Source organism: Elgaria multicarinata, chromosome 3 (assembly GCF_023053635.1).
Source record: "Elgaria multicarinata webbii isolate HBS135686 ecotype San Diego chromosome 3, rElgMul1.1.pri, whole genome shotgun sequence".
NCBI classification, from domain to species: Eukaryota; Metazoa; Chordata; class Lepidosauria; order Squamata; family Anguidae; genus Elgaria; species Elgaria multicarinata.
In genome coordinates this window covers 146,071,400-146,090,014 of record NC_086173.1, presented here as the reverse complement: position 1 = coordinate 146,090,014, position 18,615 = coordinate 146,071,400, and the positions used below count along the sequence as shown (strand labels likewise).

General features: G+C 42.7%; 1 protein-coding gene across 1 annotated transcript; it reads right to left on the bottom strand.

Annotated features, from left to right (window-relative positions):
- Window positions 1–61: 61 nt before the first annotated feature.
- Window positions 62–17,448, bottom strand: LOC134395932 (zinc finger protein RFP-like). Its single transcript, XM_063122206.1, has 8 exons — window positions 17,351–17,448; window positions 13,662–14,097; window positions 10,175–10,270; window positions 9,050–9,280; window positions 7,933–7,955; window positions 4,604–4,722; window positions 2,721–2,750; window positions 62–1,883 (listed from the first exon to the last, which is right to left on the bottom strand). Exons 2-8 carry the CDS (start codon window positions 14,082–14,084, stop codon window positions 1,369–1,371), a joined length of 1,437 nt encoding a protein of 478 aa, XP_062978276.1. The 5' UTR covers window positions 14,085–14,097; window positions 17,351–17,448; the 3' UTR covers window positions 62–1,368.
- Window positions 17,449–18,615: the final 1,167 nt, after the last annotated feature.

The window sequence follows — 18,615 nt, the reverse complement described above, 5'->3', positions numbered from 1 at the left end:
TTTAATGCTAAACCTGCCAGCATTTATTAGTTTTTTGAAATCACACGTATGGCAGCAAGTTATTCCAGTGTCTAACTATTTGCCTGTCACCTAAGCTTTTTCATCCAGGTCTTGCATATAACAAATAAAATGCACAACTCTTAAAATAAGCAGGGTTGCTGCCTACTTAAAACAGGTTTGATTACCTAGGTAAGCTTTTATTCTACAGGCAAAGCCTGCAATTAAAAACATTTTTTCCAGAAAGTAAAAACATACCAGATACAATATTCAAAGCAGATCTCAATTTAAAACAAAGTGAACCTACTTGATCTTTCTATTTCTCATGTAAAAATAGTAGATACCACTTCTCTATAAACCCTTGTCATATTTCCTTCTTCTCAGATATCTCAGTTTAGCTAGGATAAGCTGAGTCTATTCGACCATAACTCCTGCTTGTGTCTCACAATACTACTTGTATCTGGGCATAAATGTACAAATGCAAGATACACATCCCTCATACCTGTTATTAATAGTGCACACACATCCTCACACCTTTCAATTGCCACTTTTCACAGCAAGATACCTAGAAGCTGGGCTATGATCCTGTCCGATCACCCCTTCTGTGTATTTTCTGTGAAAGGCAGTAGTTTAAAATGCATGCACCATTCATAACTGTTATGAGGTGTGTATATGCTTTCCAGTACACTGGGTACCAAAGTAAAAGAAAATCCAGCCAAGAATAAAATAAAGACAACAAAACTTGTTAAAAACTAGATCTATTAACTACTTAAAAAGATATAAAGTGCACCCCAAGTTTACACTTGATTTCCCTATATTTTTCCTAATCTAGGCCATCAGAACAAAATTTATTATCTTTGGAGGGGAAAATAGATCACATCACAGGCAGGCAATTAAGATACAGACAGGTCAAGTTCTACCCTGCAAAAATAGGTAGAGGCTCCATTTGATTAGCCCTTTACAGACAGTTTATTAAGTAGAATAGCCATTTTGTTACCTCCAGATCCATTTAGAAAATACAGAAAACTGATGGGGGATTGTTAAGAAAAATCAAGGACAGAAGATACCTTAAACCATGAAAAGCAGAAAAGCTGGGCCGTGTTCAGAAGACACCTCAAACCACAGCTTTAACCACGGTGACTAAGCCAAAAAGCCTTAGTCACCGTGGTTAAAGCCATGGTTTAAGGTGTCTTCTGAACACGGCCTGGCTTTCTGGCTTAACCACTGTGGTTAAAGGTGCCTTCTGAATGGGGCCACTCTCTTAGTTAGCAAAGCTGAAGCTCAATTTGGTACTATAGTTGGTGATGCTACAACTTCGTCGGAGGGCCTGGCACTGAGCTCTGGGACCAAGCCCCACGGGCGATAGTGCATTCAACACAGGCAGAGGATAGTGTTCATGTCACCAACTCGGAAGAAAGGAAAGACTTTCCCTGACTCAAACCTGGCTGACGGGAAGAGAACGAGGCGCTTCTTTTCTTCAGGGTCATAAAACGCCACTGTACCTCCTTCATAGTCCAAACGAATCTGGATCTTTGTCATGTATTTGCTTTGATCCAGAATGGTAGGGGGTGAAGTCAGAACTTTGTATTGTCCATTGGAAAGGCCCACGGCCCAGATGCCCTCTTCGGGGTCAATATTGAATTGTCCTTTCCTCTTCACGGTTTTTCTAGCCACGCCCACAGCCCAGGATGTCCCGTGCTTCACATCTACCGTCCAATGATGCTTCCCTGAGGAGAATCCTTGGGCGCCGAGCACACAGCGGGAAGGGTCAAATCTCCTGGCGTTGTAGGGCAGCTCCTGACGGACACAGCCCCATTTGACACTTTTCTGATTTTCAGACACAATAAATCGAGGGTGAGCCGTCATTGAGTCCAGCATCACATTCTCTGCGAAGAACAAATGTGACAGTTAGCCCGAAGGATCCTTGCGCATGAACCGTTTTGAAAACAACCAGAAATAATTAATACATTACACGTGACTCCTATGTGCTTCCAGAAGACAACCCTATTGCATCTTCCTATCGCTCAAACCAAAAGAGGGCTGGGAAAATGCAATTTTGCCCCCGAAAAATCAACATCAATGGCAGGAGTGGGTGCTCTGTTACACAAGTGTCACAGAACTCCCCTTCTCCACACCTACAACCATTTTTAAAAAACATTTTCTTTAGAAAGGTGAACACCAAACTAATGCAATTGTTCTCATGCAGCCCTGCCACACCACCAAGGTCTCCTCACAAAAACAGCCCAACACATTTCAAAGACATGTATCCAAGTGCCCCAAGGAAGAATACCTTCAAAATGCCAAGGGCTATTCAATCTCTTATTTTTGCGTGCCTTGGAGACTTCCTCTCTTCTTTTCCACTTGGCTCTGGTACTGACACCAGTACCAGTGGTGGTACTTGGCTCTGGTACTGGCTCTGGTACATTCAAGAGGCAGCTGGACAACCATCTGTCGGGTATGCTTTAGGGTGGATTCCTGCATTGAGCAGGGGGTTGGACTCGATGGCCTTGTAGGCCCCTTCCAACTCTGCTATTCTATGATTCTTTCCGCTTTTCAGAGATCAACTACTTACTCATTGCAAGAGGAGAGAGCAAAAGGCTCCTTCCAAGTTTGTTCTTGTCTGGCATCCAGCCACAATTTGTCATGTCTAAACCAAGCTATTGCCTTGGAATGCCTCTGTGTTTATCTTTACTATGAGATACCCATATTCTGTAGAAACTAACCTTTTACCCATTTTGGTTCAGTCAGAGTCTCTAGGGAAAGAAAAAGAGGAGAAACATGGCTGAAAACTACTATTGTTTATTAATATGTTATATTTAACAGCATTTGTGTTGAACCCGCCTCGATCGAGAGGGAGAGGCGGGTAACAATATTATTATTATTATTATTATTATTATTATTATTATTATTATTATTATTATATCCATTGCATAGATAATGCAGACATTCATAGCATGTATTCTAGCTATACATGCTAAATTGTCGTTATCTTGGAATTGGGAATCTTTCTAAACCCACTTCTGACTTTACGGATTCATCTATTGGAAGAGCGCAAGCTCCTCTACTCACGTTTTTGAGCATACATCAACACAATTTATTTGTTTTCTAAAAGGGGGCAAACAGAAATTCAACCAATGGCTGCGTTCAGACAACACAATAAACAATGGTGGGTTAATAGTCAATTCCACAGTTGATTATTGAGGGGTACTCCCTACACGACATGATTATAATAAACTGTGGTGTGGATTAAGGCCACTGTTGAGTTGACTATTAGTCAACAGTGTGTTTGATTGACACAGCCCCCTCCCACTGGTATCCCATCAGCCATTGCGAGTTCTGCTGGCTGAACTAGAGTGGCAGCTGCTGCTTTGGTCACTCTTGCCAGGGGACTCTGTAGTTGCTGAAAATAATGAACTGTGTGCAACAAAATAGTCAACGGTGCCCAACACACGACGCGCTAACTAATAATTGTTCAAATAATCAATTCTGCACAGAGTTGATTATTTGCGTTGGTTATTTCAGCCAAATAACCCACCATGGTGTGAAGAAGTCCTGGCAGACTACACAATAACCAACCGTTGATTATTTAAATAACCGTTGACTATTTAACCCGCCACTGGTTATCGTGTCGTCTGAACCCAGTCATTGGCTCAGTTCGGACAACACATTAGTCAACAGTGGTTTTAGAACTCCACGGTGGAGTTGTTACACCAGAGTTGCGAAACGTGTTGTCTGGCGGGAAAACTCAAAGCAACAGTGGAGGGGTGGGGTTTTTTTTTGGGGGGGGGAACACTCCACGCAGAATATCCACACTGTGCAGAACAGACTTCCTGCACAACTGTTGTGCTGGGTGTCATGTGGCAAGACCCCATGGAGTTTTGCGTTGAGTTGACTTTTCCCACTGGGTACAGAGTTCCCAGGCAACAGCGGAGAAAGGAGGGAGTGCCACTTTAGGAGAGCCACCGGGATTGTTTTTTTGCAGCAATGGCTGATGGGATACCACTGGGAGGATTGGGGTAGGAACTGTCAATCAACATCGCAATGGATTTTGCTTAACTCCATGGTAGCCCACAGTCACACAACAGTGGAGTGAGAACATGTTGTGTGGGGAGTACCCCCTAAAATCTTAACCGTTGAGTGGAGTTTTCACACTGCATTTACTAACATGTTGTCCAAACTGAGCCATTACATCCACACTACCTCAGATCCATTAACCAGGCACTAGATGTACTGTAATGCTATTAGGTTGAACCCAGACGAAGCTGAAAATCAATGGAACAAATTAATAATGACTAACTAATCATATTTATTTCAATGGTACTAATGCCTGGCTGAGGCACGTTTGTGGACAGAAAAGGTCCTATAACTCCCAGCACTTCAACAAGCATGGCTGGCTGTGGAATGCTGGGAGTTATGGATCTTCTTCGATCTCAACATGCATAGGATTGCACCCTAACTTAAGTCTGGATCCAGGCCATTGACTTTTAATGGGGCATATGATAGGGACATGCATTCACTGATTGCCTAGATAAAGGCCTAAAAACCCCAACACACCAATAGAAGTGTTTCTATGCTAGCCAGTCTGCTTCAGAAATATATTTGATACCTCTGAATTTCTTCAGTTCTCCTTGCAGTGTTGCACTCTCTTTGGAGAATTCCTGGAGTTTTTTCCTGAGCGCTGAAGGATCAGGTATAGTAGGAGGCTGGAATCTGCCCTTCCTGCACCTAAGGTATTAATTAATGAAAGGGAAACCACACGAAAAACGTTTTATTCACATAAAGCTCCTGATGTTTCTTAGAAGATCTGATGCATTTATTTATTTTTATTTATTGCATTTGTATACTGCCCAATAGCCAAAGCTCCCTGGGCGGTTCACAAAAATGTCACCTATTTCCAGAAAATATCTCATCTTACCACCTGCACTGGAACTGCTGGGACGGCAACTGAGAGATTGCTTCTCTCAAAGCAATATCAGATGTCTTTTCTTAATTATAAAAAGCCAGGTGAAGAGCTGCTGCAAATGCTTAATGATACCTAATTAAGAATTTGGAGATGTTAACAAAAATACTGATTGTACTACAGAGAAGATACCCCAAAACACAAGCAGGTCCATAATGGATTCTGGCTAACTGATATCAAGAACTAATTTTCTGGAGAATATCTAAGGAAGGATGTTGAATTAATGCCAATCACTTTGGATCAAGGGTTATTTGATTAATGAAGAGTTGTACAATATTGGTTTTAATAGGGATGGAAAAAGCTGCCCTTCTTAAAAAAAATCAGCAGGAGGGGCAAAGGTCATCTCCACTGAAGACCCTGCTGGCTATGGAACCTTGGTAGGGATTGGATTTGGGGGGCCTCCAGCTGTTTTTGGCAAAGAGGCCCACCTCCCCCCACGCATGAGAATTGAGCAATTTCTCCATTTATTCACAGAGGAGGAAAATCACTTGTAGGACCCCTCAAACTTGAACTTGTGGGTGCCAGAGCATCTATAGGAACAGGTACAGAGCCCTTGGGGAAGCTGGGGGTGGTGACAGCCGACAGAAAGCTCTGGCGTGGGCTGGTCCATGAAGTCACGAAGAGTCGGAAACGACTGAACGAATAAACAACAAAAACAGAGCCCATATGTGTGATGCACCGAGACCACGAAGAAGAACCTCTGCTTTAAGTGGTTTTGAGATGGAAGTTGTTTCCTCAAAGATAGGATTTAGAATCTATCTTAGAATCTTATCTGGCCTGAAAGACATATGTTAAACTTACTCCTCTTTCTGTGTGTTTTAATCTCATTGGAATTTTTGAGGAGTTGAGACTGAGCTAAAATGTAAGGTAAGCAACATATGCTCTGATGATATGGATCACATCAGATTCTTAACCTCCAAAAGCTCACAAGCCTGTGCACCCTACCTATCAGCGGGGCAACCTATTTAGGGCTAAGTAAGAAACACAGAACTTAGACTAAAGCTCTCCTTTTAAACTCTTAAGACTGAAATCCTTGATAACTGACTTTTCTACATGAGGCTTTTAACCTATTACTTTACTGAGGCTTCTGCTTCTGCTTCTGGATTCTTTGTGGGATTAAAATCAGCTCCTTTACATTTTTTTTGTGGGGGGTTCTTTCTCTGTCTTTCTTAATGTTCCATTACACAATTACTAGGTGGTGCTGTGTTATAGCAGACTTGCACAAATACACCAGGGTCTCATACTGCCATTGAAGGAAACACCAACTTCCTTGTTAGAAAAAAACCACATGGTTGCAAAGCACAGGAGAGGCCCTAGATGACATGTGAAGCACCCAGAAACAGCTGTGGCTGAGGAATCATGAGCACAAATAAATGTGTGGTATAGAAAGACTTAACAAGGAATGTTAAGAAATACTGTCTTCTTTTAAATTGTTAAGATCCGGGCATCTTATTGATTTCTTACTGCTAAGGAACTATTATGTTAGCTTACATGGTTGTACTTGGGTATCATGTTTTATTGAGAACATTTAGATTTCATAAAAATTAAAAAAGGATCTAGAGATTTCCCACTTGCAAATTCCAAAACTGAAAGCAACCCATGACAATTTCTGGTGTACTCTTTGTCTGAAGTGTTCAAATCAGTAACCAGTTAACTGGCAACTAAGGGCTTCCTAAATACAGAACTACATCTTAGTAACACTCAACAGAGGCAAAATCCATGTCAGGCAGAAGACATTTTCATCGTGCGAATGGCTTGCCAAGGTGACATGGACCTCGATCAATGTGCTTACTACTGGGGGTGAGGGGGACAGTAGACATATGCTACCGAAAATCAAGAGCACTCTAGGTCGAAGAGGAATGTAAGAAGAGTCCCGCTGGATCAAACCAAAGGCTTTTGTTCTTGTGACCAACCATATTCCTCTGGGAAGCCTACAAGCAGAACATTAGGGTAATAGCCCTCTCTCACTGTGTTTCCCTAGCAAGTGGTATTCAGAGGCCTGCTGCCTCTGCTCCTGGAAGTAGTATGTAGCCATGATGACACGTAGCCATTGATAGCCTTATCCTCCATGGATTTGTCTAATCCCTTTTTAAAGACATCTAAGTTGGTGACCATCACATTTTGTGGCAGCAAATCCCATAGTTTAACTCTGCACTCTTAAAATCCTAACCTCATATATCTCAAAGCACCACCACATGAGTGATGGATGACAGCAGACCACATTGTCCAACATATATGTGGCAATTATGGGTGCTGGAATCTAATACAAAGGACAATTGGCAGTTCACGTGTCAGTGTTTGCAATGTGGCCTTTTATTCAAGCCAGCAGTCTTCACACCGTTTCTGGCCTAGAAGCCACTTTTAACTCCAACCTACAACATTTTAGTTGACTCCCACTATATCCACTTTGGTTACTGGGCAGCCTCACTGCACCCAATCCCATGCTGTCTATGAGCACCACCCAACTCTCCGGGGTTGCAGTTGGCTCTGGAGGGAGGTGGGCATAGGAAACTTTCCACCTGTGAGCTTAAGAGCCACGCAAAGTGGATATCCCAGTCTAATGAAACTCTTCAACTGGTAATGAACTTGTAGGATAAAGACATCTGTCCATGTCAAAAGTTTGCATGCTTCTATATCAGCCTTCCCAAACTCTGGTGCCCTCCAGATGTTTTGAACTACAATTCCCAGCATTCTTGATCATTGGCCTTGCTGGCTGGGGCTGATAGGAGTTGAAAGCCAAAACATCAGGAGGGTAACATGTTGGGGAAGGCTCAACATCAAACGAACATCAATATAAATTAGTCCAATAAAACTCTAATTATTTTATATCTTCCGTGGAGCCAGTGTAACAATCACTGGCTATTAATAAAATCTCAGTGTGTATGAAAAACAGTACTCCGGGTTGCCCCCTCCAGTTCTTAGGTCTTCTGGATCTCAGTGTGGAGAAGTGATAACAGGAAGAATAAGCCTCATACCTGTTGAAGATACTTCCAATATCCTGGGAAGAAAAAGAGAGATACAGAGAGATTAGACAGCTCAGGCTAACACACACCATATTGGGAACCCCCTTCTGCAGGAATTCATTTCATTTTATTTATTACATTTATATCCCATCTTTCTGTCATCATCGAACTCAGTGCACATGGGGTTCTCAGGTTAATTCCAAGACAAGCACTGAGCAGAAGGTAGCTATTAGAGAGAGAGCCTTTTCAGTGGTGGCACCGCCATTGTGGAATGCCCTCCCCAGAAAAGGCTCACCTAATAGCTATGTTGTGGCCTTTCCAGCATCAACCTTTTTATTCTCTCTGACTTTTTAGTTCTTCAGTTAAAAAGGTAGCAGTGATTAGGCATTTTATGTATCTCCCTGAGGAGAGAGTTCCAAAGGTGTGGGGTAAACACTAAAAAAAGCCCTCTCCCTAATGGCTCCTGCTGATGAACCAAGCCTCCAGCACTGATCTTAACATATGAGCAGGAGCATACAGGTGTAGGTGGTCTTCAGATGGCATGAGCCGAAACCATTTAGGGCTTTGAAGGCTGAAACCAGCACCTTGAATTGAGCCCAGAAACGAAGAGGCAGCCAATGCAATTGATAGAGGGCTTGTTTAGACAACACGCTAAGCCACGGTTAGGGCACTAACCCTTTTGCAGCAAATGGTTAGTGAGCATGTTTACACCATGGTTAGGAATGGTTCACGAGACATGCTAAGCCATAATGTTTAGTGCAAAATACTTAAGCACCATGGCTTAGCTTGTCATCTGAACAGGATCAGAATAGGTGTAACACTGGCAAACAAGCCAATTAATTGAACTTCTATGCAGATGTCTCATAGAACTGTTCACAGGCTGGCTAACAGCTCATTCTGGAGAAAAGAAAAAGGTCATATTTTGACCAGGAGAAGCACGAAACCATTTTGCATGCAACGACACTTTGGCGTACGAGGTAAACAGATCCCAGATACAACATATTGTGCTTTGAGCACTCAGAGAATGTGTTGCACCACAATATGCCACTTCAGGAGAGTAGAGGAGCATGCGTGCCGGATCATGACGACTATGCAGCCGAATGGAAATAGCTGCACCATACAGTCTTACCTGGAGCAGCCTGCTTGGTGGCTCCTGGCACTTCTGCTCAAGTTCGCTAATTAGGGTGTTGAGATGGGAAATCTCCTCGGAAAATTTGGTTCCATGTTCTTCCTTCTTCACCTCCACCTCCTTCTCCAGCTGTTCCAGTCGGGTCAACAGGAGTTGCTCTTCTCTTAAGAGAACCTGCCGCAGCTGCTGAAATTCCGACAAAAGCTTCTGCCTCTCAGCTTCGGTCTCCCTCTGGTTTGGACAGATGCAAACAATGGAAAAGAAGAAGGAAACATGGGGACCTGAGATACTTTCCAGACGAGGGTTCCAAGAGGGAATGTACAGATACCACCAAGCCCTCGCCCAGAATGTTTCAGACTGCCATTACTGGCAAATCACTGTGTCCTCTGAACTGAAGGTGTGTGATAGCTGTTGCTTTAGTGAGGAACTGGTGCTCCTCCAGGTATTTTGGGGCTACAACTCCCATCTTCCTGGAGCACTAGCTGTGCTGGCTGGGGCTGATAAGAGATGGGAGTACAATAACATTGTGTGAACTGGGGCACTGCTTCCTAAATCTGCACAGTGTTGCTATGAAGACTTTCAGATGGGGTGGGTGGGCGGGTGGAATCTCGTTTCCTTACTGTTGCTCTCTTCCTGGCTCTCTTCCATGTTTGAAATGAGCACAAATATCCAGAGAAGAGAGCAGCAACCACGTGGCCTGTACATTTCAATGGGACAGCGCCCTCTAGTGAGCATTTTATAGAGCAACCTCAGAAGAGTCGGGTTTTCTGAGGTAGATTTTGTCACGCTAAAACTGAGAAAAGGAGCAGGAGACGCGCAGGAGGCTGACAGTGTCATCAAAAGGACCCACGAATATCCGTGAGTGGACAGTAATGAGCACGCAATAAATCACTCATTTACAGAAGCTCATTCATTGTCTACTTCTCTAGATAGAGTGCTGCCCTTGGTCTAAGGCTAAGAATCCTAGACTGAGACTGCAGCTCGGCAGCTGACTCAGGTGGTCTTGGACAAGTCGCTGTTTTTAGAATCCAGGTACCAAATGCCCACAAAGGACAGCCAGCTCTTAGTGAATGTTGCTCCTAATTCTTACCTGCACTCCTGCCTTCAGATTATAATAGTACTTACCAGCAGATCTTGGCTTGGCCCCGCTGCATCCGATTTAAAGGATAAAACCTTGTCCCTCTCTTCTTTCAGTGTCTGCAAACAACGATGTATTTTCTCCTGAGACAGATATATACAATTTTGAGCTTAACTTTTCCTTCTTGCATACACAAGCAGCTAAACAACCAATCTGGGATAATGGTGAAACTGGTTATTAATTTCCAGTTCCTTATTTGCATGGAAATTTGAAACAGAGCTCAATCAGTAAACTTAAGAAGGAACTAAAGTTTATATACCCCCTTCACCCCAAAATAAGATCTGGACTACCGTATATTTGATATCTCCATGACTGCAGGGGACTGTCCACTTGGATATCCAAAAGCATTCTCTCCAATCGAAACAGTCATTTTTACACAACCCTTATGTGATGTTCCCAGGTGACAAATAAGGAATGGGGGCTGTGTACCCTGCAAAAAGCTCTGGGCCATCCCAAATTGTACACCTATTCCTCCAGGGAAGTGTCCTCTCCTCCTCTACAAAATGGCTTTGAATCACATCTGGTCCAACATTCTGAATGCAGGACACTGGCTGGCACGGCATCCTCGTGCCAATAATTGCCAGCGCATATAGAAAAAAACTAAGGAACTGGGGCTGTGCAGCCAGCAATAAGCCAAAACCATACACTCAAATGTCTACACTCAAATGTCCTGGGCAGTTTCCTCTACAAGATGGCATTGAATCACACCTGGCCCAATGCTCTGCTCAGATGCAAGACTTTGCTCACTATCCCACGCTCACCACAAATCATACACCCAGAACTCTTGGATAGTCACCTGTGTAAATTACCGCTTCACCAGTGAATAAGGAGGAGGAGGAGGAGGACAGAAAATTGTGATTATGCTTACAAAAGAAGAAATGAAACTCATCAAGAAAAAACATTATTGGAATTTAAAAATGTTCTTCAATTCAGTTTTCCTTAACATTACACGTAAAAACATATCTGTCTCTAAGTTCATCTCCCTGCAATTATTTATTATTATGTTTTAATAGATTTATATACTACTGAACATATTTTAAAATATATGGAGATATTCAGCATGAACCTGTAAATAACATTAATTTGTACATTTCTGCAATGATCTTTCTTAAACGCTATTCTAAATTCATAGGTAATGCATTTATTTTTCTAAAACATACATTCCTGAATCAGTTAATACTATTTACTCTTCGGAAACTTCTAACAAATAACTAATATTACACTGGGCCAAACATGATTCAATGCCATCTAGGAGATGACACTTTCCTGGAGGCGTTGGTGTATCATTAGGGGTGGCATATTCATTATTGTAATTGTGATATGGGGTGAACATGCATCAATGAGTGCTACACAAGAACAGCAGTTTTATTGGAATGATTTTGGATCTCTACAGGGAAAGTCCCCTTCCCAGTCATGGAGATATAGGGTATAGGAGTGTCCAAAGTTTATTTTGGAATGCATAACTGTATACATTTTAATTCCTTATTACATTCACTGACTGAGCTTTGCTTTTGTGCAAATACTGAACTGAGAACTAGTAACCAACTTCAGCATCATCAATCTCGGTGAAAATTACTCAAATTTGGTGTCGTAGTAACCTCTAAATACTATCCCACCTCATATTCTGCTATATTAAACGAATTCACAACTACTTCTCCAACCTTTTTCAGGCACCAGCTTCAAATGAGCCAAAGCATTTCTTCCAATCTCCTGCCCACACCTCAACTAGAGATTTAGAAAAGGGATGGTTTTAAGGTTTCTTGCTTCATCTAAATCCCCATTAGTCAGCAACTAAGAGATCTCACAAGAGCTGAGAGATAATACAGGTCCTCCATTTTGTATGACATATAATCACAGCAACCTTTCTTTTATCTTTGCCACACCAGAGCCCTCAAGGCAGCTCACACTTGAAATAAATAATGCAACCGCTGTGGCGTTTGCTAAATCTACTCTGCTGTTTGCAAACTGCCCCCGAAAACCCAGTTAGAGTTGGCCTATAAATACTAGAAAATAAAGCAAATAATAAAATACTGTACGAGGGAACAAAAAACAATGCTCCATTTTTCCAGTTAATTATGGCGTTTGTTATTATGGTAGCAGCATCACATGCGAGCATGCTGAGAGACAGGCACATGGGAATGTAATGTTTAAGGAATTACAGGGTTGTGGAAACAACGAGTTTAATCAATGCTTAGAGTAAACCCACTGAAATCAACGGACGAGTTAGTCATGACTAACTCAATCAAGTCCCCTTGATTTCACTGGGTCTACTTTCAGCATGACTAAGCATGGATCCAACTCATTATTGCTGCTGATCTAAGATTAGGCAATTCAAGTTTAGCCATAGGATATAGGTGAAGAACCTCAGGCTTAGCCCATCTGGGGTCACAGTCCCGCCCCCCCATAAGGATTCTCCAAATGGCCACACACCCTTTCCCAATGCCCCCCAACCATCAATCACTTGGTGTTTTCCAAGCTTTTACATGTTCCCCACCCGGTCCCAATTCTAAATATTTGAAACCCTTCTTCTCAGGCTTAGGTATTGGCAGTAAATGCTTTAAGCTATAATATGTTAGGGGCTGCTTACAGTCAATATAAAACATAAACAAACTTCAAAACAAGATTAACTATTAAGGACCAGCAGCAAAACTAATATATCCAACCTAGTGAAATACTAACATCCTATAAATAATTACTTGTTGAGCATCTGTGTTTCAGGACTGATCAGAGTGTAAACAAGACAGGGATAAGTCACACCTCTGGGTTTAGATGATGACTAATTATGGCTTGAACAAGCTGGACTTCCTAAGCCGCTGAGAAATGATGGCTTCTATGTGTGGTTTGCAGTTGGTTAACATACCATGGTTTGTTTGCAGGGATGGGTTCAGACACAACAAGCCAAATATCAACAAACCACACCATAGCTTAGCTTTATATGAGAACCAGGCCATTATGTACTAATCAGGAAAAGAACATACTTGTAGAGGACATGGTTGGCATACAGAAATGCCCAGGTCCAATGCCTGACATCTCCAGTATCAGTAATAAGCAGGTGATGAGAAAGAGGGTTTTTTTCTGCCAGAGAGAATCATTGCCCATCAGAGAATATTGAGCTAGAAAGGCAAATAGTTTGAGCTGGTAGAAGGTAGTTTCCTCTGTACGAATAAATGAATTCAACCTGATTTCCTGTTCCTCCAAGATGCCCCTTTCACAAGAGAATTTCCACGGATTGAGAGTTTGTTTCACTGTTTGCAAATGGTTGGCTTTCTCCCATTATGCTCCCTCCCTCAATTCAACATGCTTTGCCCTTAATTGACCGTTCTTCGAGAGTCATACCAAGAACATTGAAAAACTTGTTCCCATAAATCTTCCTCAACTTGATGCCTTTCAGATATGTCAGACTACAACTCCCATCATCTCCACCCACCATTTGGGAAAAGGCTGTCGTGAACCCTTTCTGCTATCCTCCATTACCTGGTAAACCTGAGCAGCCTCCTCTATAGGAACGACACTGTGCTTTTTATGTAGCTTGGACTTATCGCACACCACACAGATGGCAGTTTGATCCTGTTCACAGAACAGCTTCAGAGGCTCGTGGTGTTTCTTGCAGAGATCCTGATCTCCTGCTTCTTTTGCCCGTCGCATGCTGAACTGCTTGGCCAGTTCTACAATGTTCCACAGGTGCCTGTTGGGCCGGACGTTTTGCCAGAGAAAGGGCTTCCTGCACTGCGGACAGGAGAACACGTTGCGGATGGACTCTTTGCAGCACTGGCCAATGCAGTCTTGGCAAAAGTTGTGCCCACAATCTATGATCATCACTGGAGTCTGAAAATAATCCAGGCAGATGGAACAAGTGGCTTCATCCTGAAGAGATTTCTCTGGATTCGGAGCAGCCATTGGTGTCGTGTTGCTGTAAAGTACAGGAATAAAGTTTAGTTTAGTTTTTCCTCAGAATGCTGAGCGTTCCTTTTGTGCAATCAGGAAGTTCTTTCCCCTCGCCAGGAATCAGATACAGAGGGAGCAGTGGGAGGTTTTATAAGGGGTATTTGAAGAAGGGGTTTGTTTTTTAACTATTAAAGGCACAATATTGTTGAATACTCTTACTGGAACAAAGAATCTTGTTGTGCTTTACACAAGGTTGGCGAAAAGGATGAAGGAACTTTGTTCCCACACCAACTATCAGTGCCTAACAGCCTGATCTGATGCAAGTTAAGTGTAAATAGTCCAAGGTCATCTTTTCCTTCCCTGTTACTGCACACTGCTTAAGGGTGAAGTCATTGTTTCTACAGCTACTCACAGTGTGGTTAAAGGCAGACCTGTAAATGTGTTAAGAATTGCCTCCCAGTGAACAGGCAATGGTTTTAACCTATAAAGCCTTACACGGCTTGGGACCACAATACCTGATGGAACGCCTCCCCCGACATGAACCTACCCATCTAAGGTCCTCCTCCGCATGCCTACTCCAAGGGAAGCTTGGAGGATTGCAACAAGGGAGAGGGCCTTTTTAGTGGTGGCCCCCCAATTATGGAATGATCTCCCCGATGAGGCTCGCCTGGGGCCAACATTGTTATCTTTTCGGCACCAGGTCAAGACCTTTCTCTTCTCCCAGACATTTAACAGCATTTAACAACATATGCTAGGTTTGATTGCTTTTCAATGGACCCCAGAACTGTTGATGTTTAAATGGATACTGTTGTTTTACATTGTCTTTATATTTTTGGTGGTTTTAAATTTTGTATACTTTTTACTGTTCACTGTTTCTAACTTTTGTAAACCGCCCAGAGAGCTTCGGCTATGGGGCGGTATATAAATTTAATAAATAAATACAATAACCAGAACAGGGGTAGTTCCTTTTATTTCAGACTCACTGGCTCAGTTCAGACAACATGTTAGTCAATGCAGTGTGAAAACTCCACTCAACGGTTGAGTTATTAGGAGGTACTCCCCACATAACATGTTCTAACTCCACCGTGTGACTGTAGGCTACTGTGGAGTTGAGCAAAATCCATCGTGACATTTGACTGACAGTTCCTCTGCCTTCCCTCCTCCCATGGTCTTCCCAATGGTATCCCATCAGCCACTTCTGCAAAAATAATAATAAAAAAAAAAATACCGGGGACTCTCCCAGTGCGGCACTCACTTCTTTCAGCACTCTGCCACCGTTGCGTGGAGTTTTCCTGCCAGACAACACGTTTCTCAACGGTAGTGTAAACACTGCAGAAACATATTGTCTGAACTGAGCCACTGAATGCCAGAGGTATTGTCGGGTTTACCCTATCTTAGTTACTTTGAAAGGGTCTGCCATTCATGTTTTGAATAAAGTGGCAGGTACAGGGGTCAGGGATCTGAATACAGAAGCAGTAATGTTGATTCAATGGCTTTCGGTATTTCCCTGAAAGCAAGTTACTGGCCAGAGGTGGGGTCTGAGTGCTTGGACATGCAAGTCTGAGTGTGTGTGCAAAAATAACATTTTGGGAGAGGTAGGAGTTGGCTGAAGGTGAAGCGCATTGGGATGTTGGAGCGGTCTGGAGAGCCAATATGAGGGGTATCAGATTTATTGCCTCCATTTCTGCTCTACATAGATATTTATATATAACACAAATACTACAAAACATTATAAGACTCCCATGTGCTCTCTAAAGGAAGCCAAACCTGGAATTTCTCACCACTTAGGGAAGTATTAGAGCACATAACACCACTTACAAGCAGGCTAGTACACATCATTTGAGGCTTTTTTATTATTACAAGGCCCACAATAGACTTTTTGCAAGAATAGTGCTTCTAAACAGGAAGGCCATAGCAAGGAAGGTCTGTAGAACTTATGAACATTCGGACCATACATACAGTACACCAGGAACTCAATTCCTCCATTTTACTAACTGCTGCATAGGACAACAGAAATAAGCAGGTGTAAAGAGCTTGGCAAGCCAAGATACATGGCTGGTGAGCTGCATTCTACTTGGAGGGTCATCAGGCTGGCAGGCCTGTGGGGCCATCAATGGCTTCTAGTCAATGGCCTTCTGTGCTGTGGCACCCCGGCTGTGGAATGAGCTCCCTAAGGAGGCTCGCCTGGCACCTACCCTCCTACATTCTTTCAGATGCCAGGAGAAGGCCTTTTTTATTCTCTCAGCATTTTAACAGTCTATAAACTTAATATTAATTTTGCTGTTTTAAATTTGTATTTAAAATTTGTTTTTCTGCACTGCTGCTGATTTTATCCTGGTTGTGCTTTTATATTGTATTTTATATCATGCTTTTATACTGTTTGTTTTATACTTTGAATGGTTTTAATTTTTGTGAACCACCCAGAGAGCTTCGGCTGTTGGGCGGTATGCAAATGCAATAAATAAATAAATGATGGCTGTATGCTACCTTTATACCGCAAAGTTTTTAGTCCTAAAATATTGTTCTCAATATTGTTCCTAACACATGCCACTGTTTTTGGCATCGTTTTGTTTTGTGGGGTCGTTCCAGCCGATTCCATTCCGGCTTTTACATCGTCCCAACAAAGAGCAACAATCCTATCCAGCCTGGGTCTTTTGCCCACACCATTTTACTCCGAGAAAATGAACTTCCAAGAAGCAAGAGCTGGTAAATTAGGCAGGGTAAAGGCATTTCCATGACACGAAAGACTTAAATTAATGCTCACATTGGAGTGTTAGGTAGCTTCATTTTTTATAAGTGTGGGTTTAGCATGTTTATGAGATTTATTTATTTATTTATTTATTACATATTTATACTGGCCAACAGTCAAGGCTCTCTGGGCAGTTTGCAGATTTTATTATAACTTGTTTTTTGAGCCAGAAAACTAATATATTATTTATACTATTAGTAAATAGATGTAAAATAAGAGAATCCAATTTAATTTTTTTATTCCTTTTTAAAAAGTCATCCATTTTTCTCCACCCTGCTGCTAAGTTTGAAATCGGCCTGCTGAGCTGTTTTCTCAGTATAAGCCCCGGAGCCTACCCGCCCTGCCGCCCCATTTCTGGTGGCAATGGCAGACTACACTTCAGCCGACTCACTCTGAACACGGGGCCATGACTTCCTCTTTGTGGGCCATCCTGCAGGCGCTTTCCTGCGTTTTCATTCCTGGCTTCCCCGTCTCCACCCGACCCTCCTCTGCTCCAGCAGATTGCAAACTGCTCTCCAGCCCTACGTACCTTTCTCCCCCTCCGCCTGCCGATCCGTTTCACACAGCCACCATCAGCCACCCCAGAGAGCGACCTCCAATCCGAGCCAGAACAGGGCAGCGGCCGAAAGATTGCCCTGACTCCACCCCACTGAACCCCGCTATTGGCTGCGGCTCTTCAATGGGGCTTTTCAGGTATCGAACTATTCTAGCCAATGGGAAAGGGAGGGTGGGGTCCTGTACAGATGACGGCAGTTTAGAAAACGAAACTGAGTAGAGAACGAGCGAGAAACAGGTAGTGTGTTTGTGGCAAAGTCACCGCCTTAAGCTTTATCGATGCGGCGTTAGGAAATAGTTTACTTACTCCTTTTTGCCATGACAATTGAAACTGTTAAATACACAGCCTGTGTCACAACCCCCAACATGCCTGCCCCGAGGAACATACATCGCTTTTCAGGATCTGCCCCGAGGAACATACATTGCATGGTTGACGCAGGTGTATTCCAAGGTCATCCGGATTTCCTGGATCACAGCCTTTAAAGTAGTAAAATACCCCCACCCAACATTTCTGAGCTGGGGGCAAAATGGCTGCTGCCATTGTCCTTCTGAGGACAGGTGTTCTGTTCCGTAAGAAGGGATGTTTGATTCTGAAGTCCCTGAATCCCCTGGTCACATTTATGATTTATTAGTGATGCTTACATGATGTTCTACAAACAGAAATGTCTCTAACAATCCCCCCCCCCGAAGTTCCCAGCTATGTATATACTTCATATCTTGTCAGGTTTTCTAAAATGTTCATTTTGTCTCATCACTACACATAAACAGAAATATGTACAGCCAGTAAGCAGTTACCTTTCCCCCAACTTTTCTATCTGATGCACCTGTTACTGCTTTCCTGAGTTCAGCTGGGAAAATTTTATTTTTCCAATAGCAGGCTCCTAGGTCCATGGACCAGTCAAATGTCTCAACATGTCAGCACAGATGCCTCTGTTAGAATCAAACTGATTGAAACTTAATACAAGAATATGTCTTAACGTTCCATCGCTTCTTTATTAAAATCATAGCTTAGGAAATTGTACCAATTTATGAGAGAAAATGTGGAAGACCAGTAACTCTTTATTTTGGATAAATATTTGCAAGGTAGCCTATTATGCAGGTTGATGCAACAGTCTTGACAGATGCAAAGGCTTCTGGGGCAAATATTTGTGACAGTAGGCCAGTATTATCCCCATATTACAGATGGGGGTGGGGGGTTGGCGGCTGGGGGATTGAGATTAAGACAGCAAATGCCAGAAG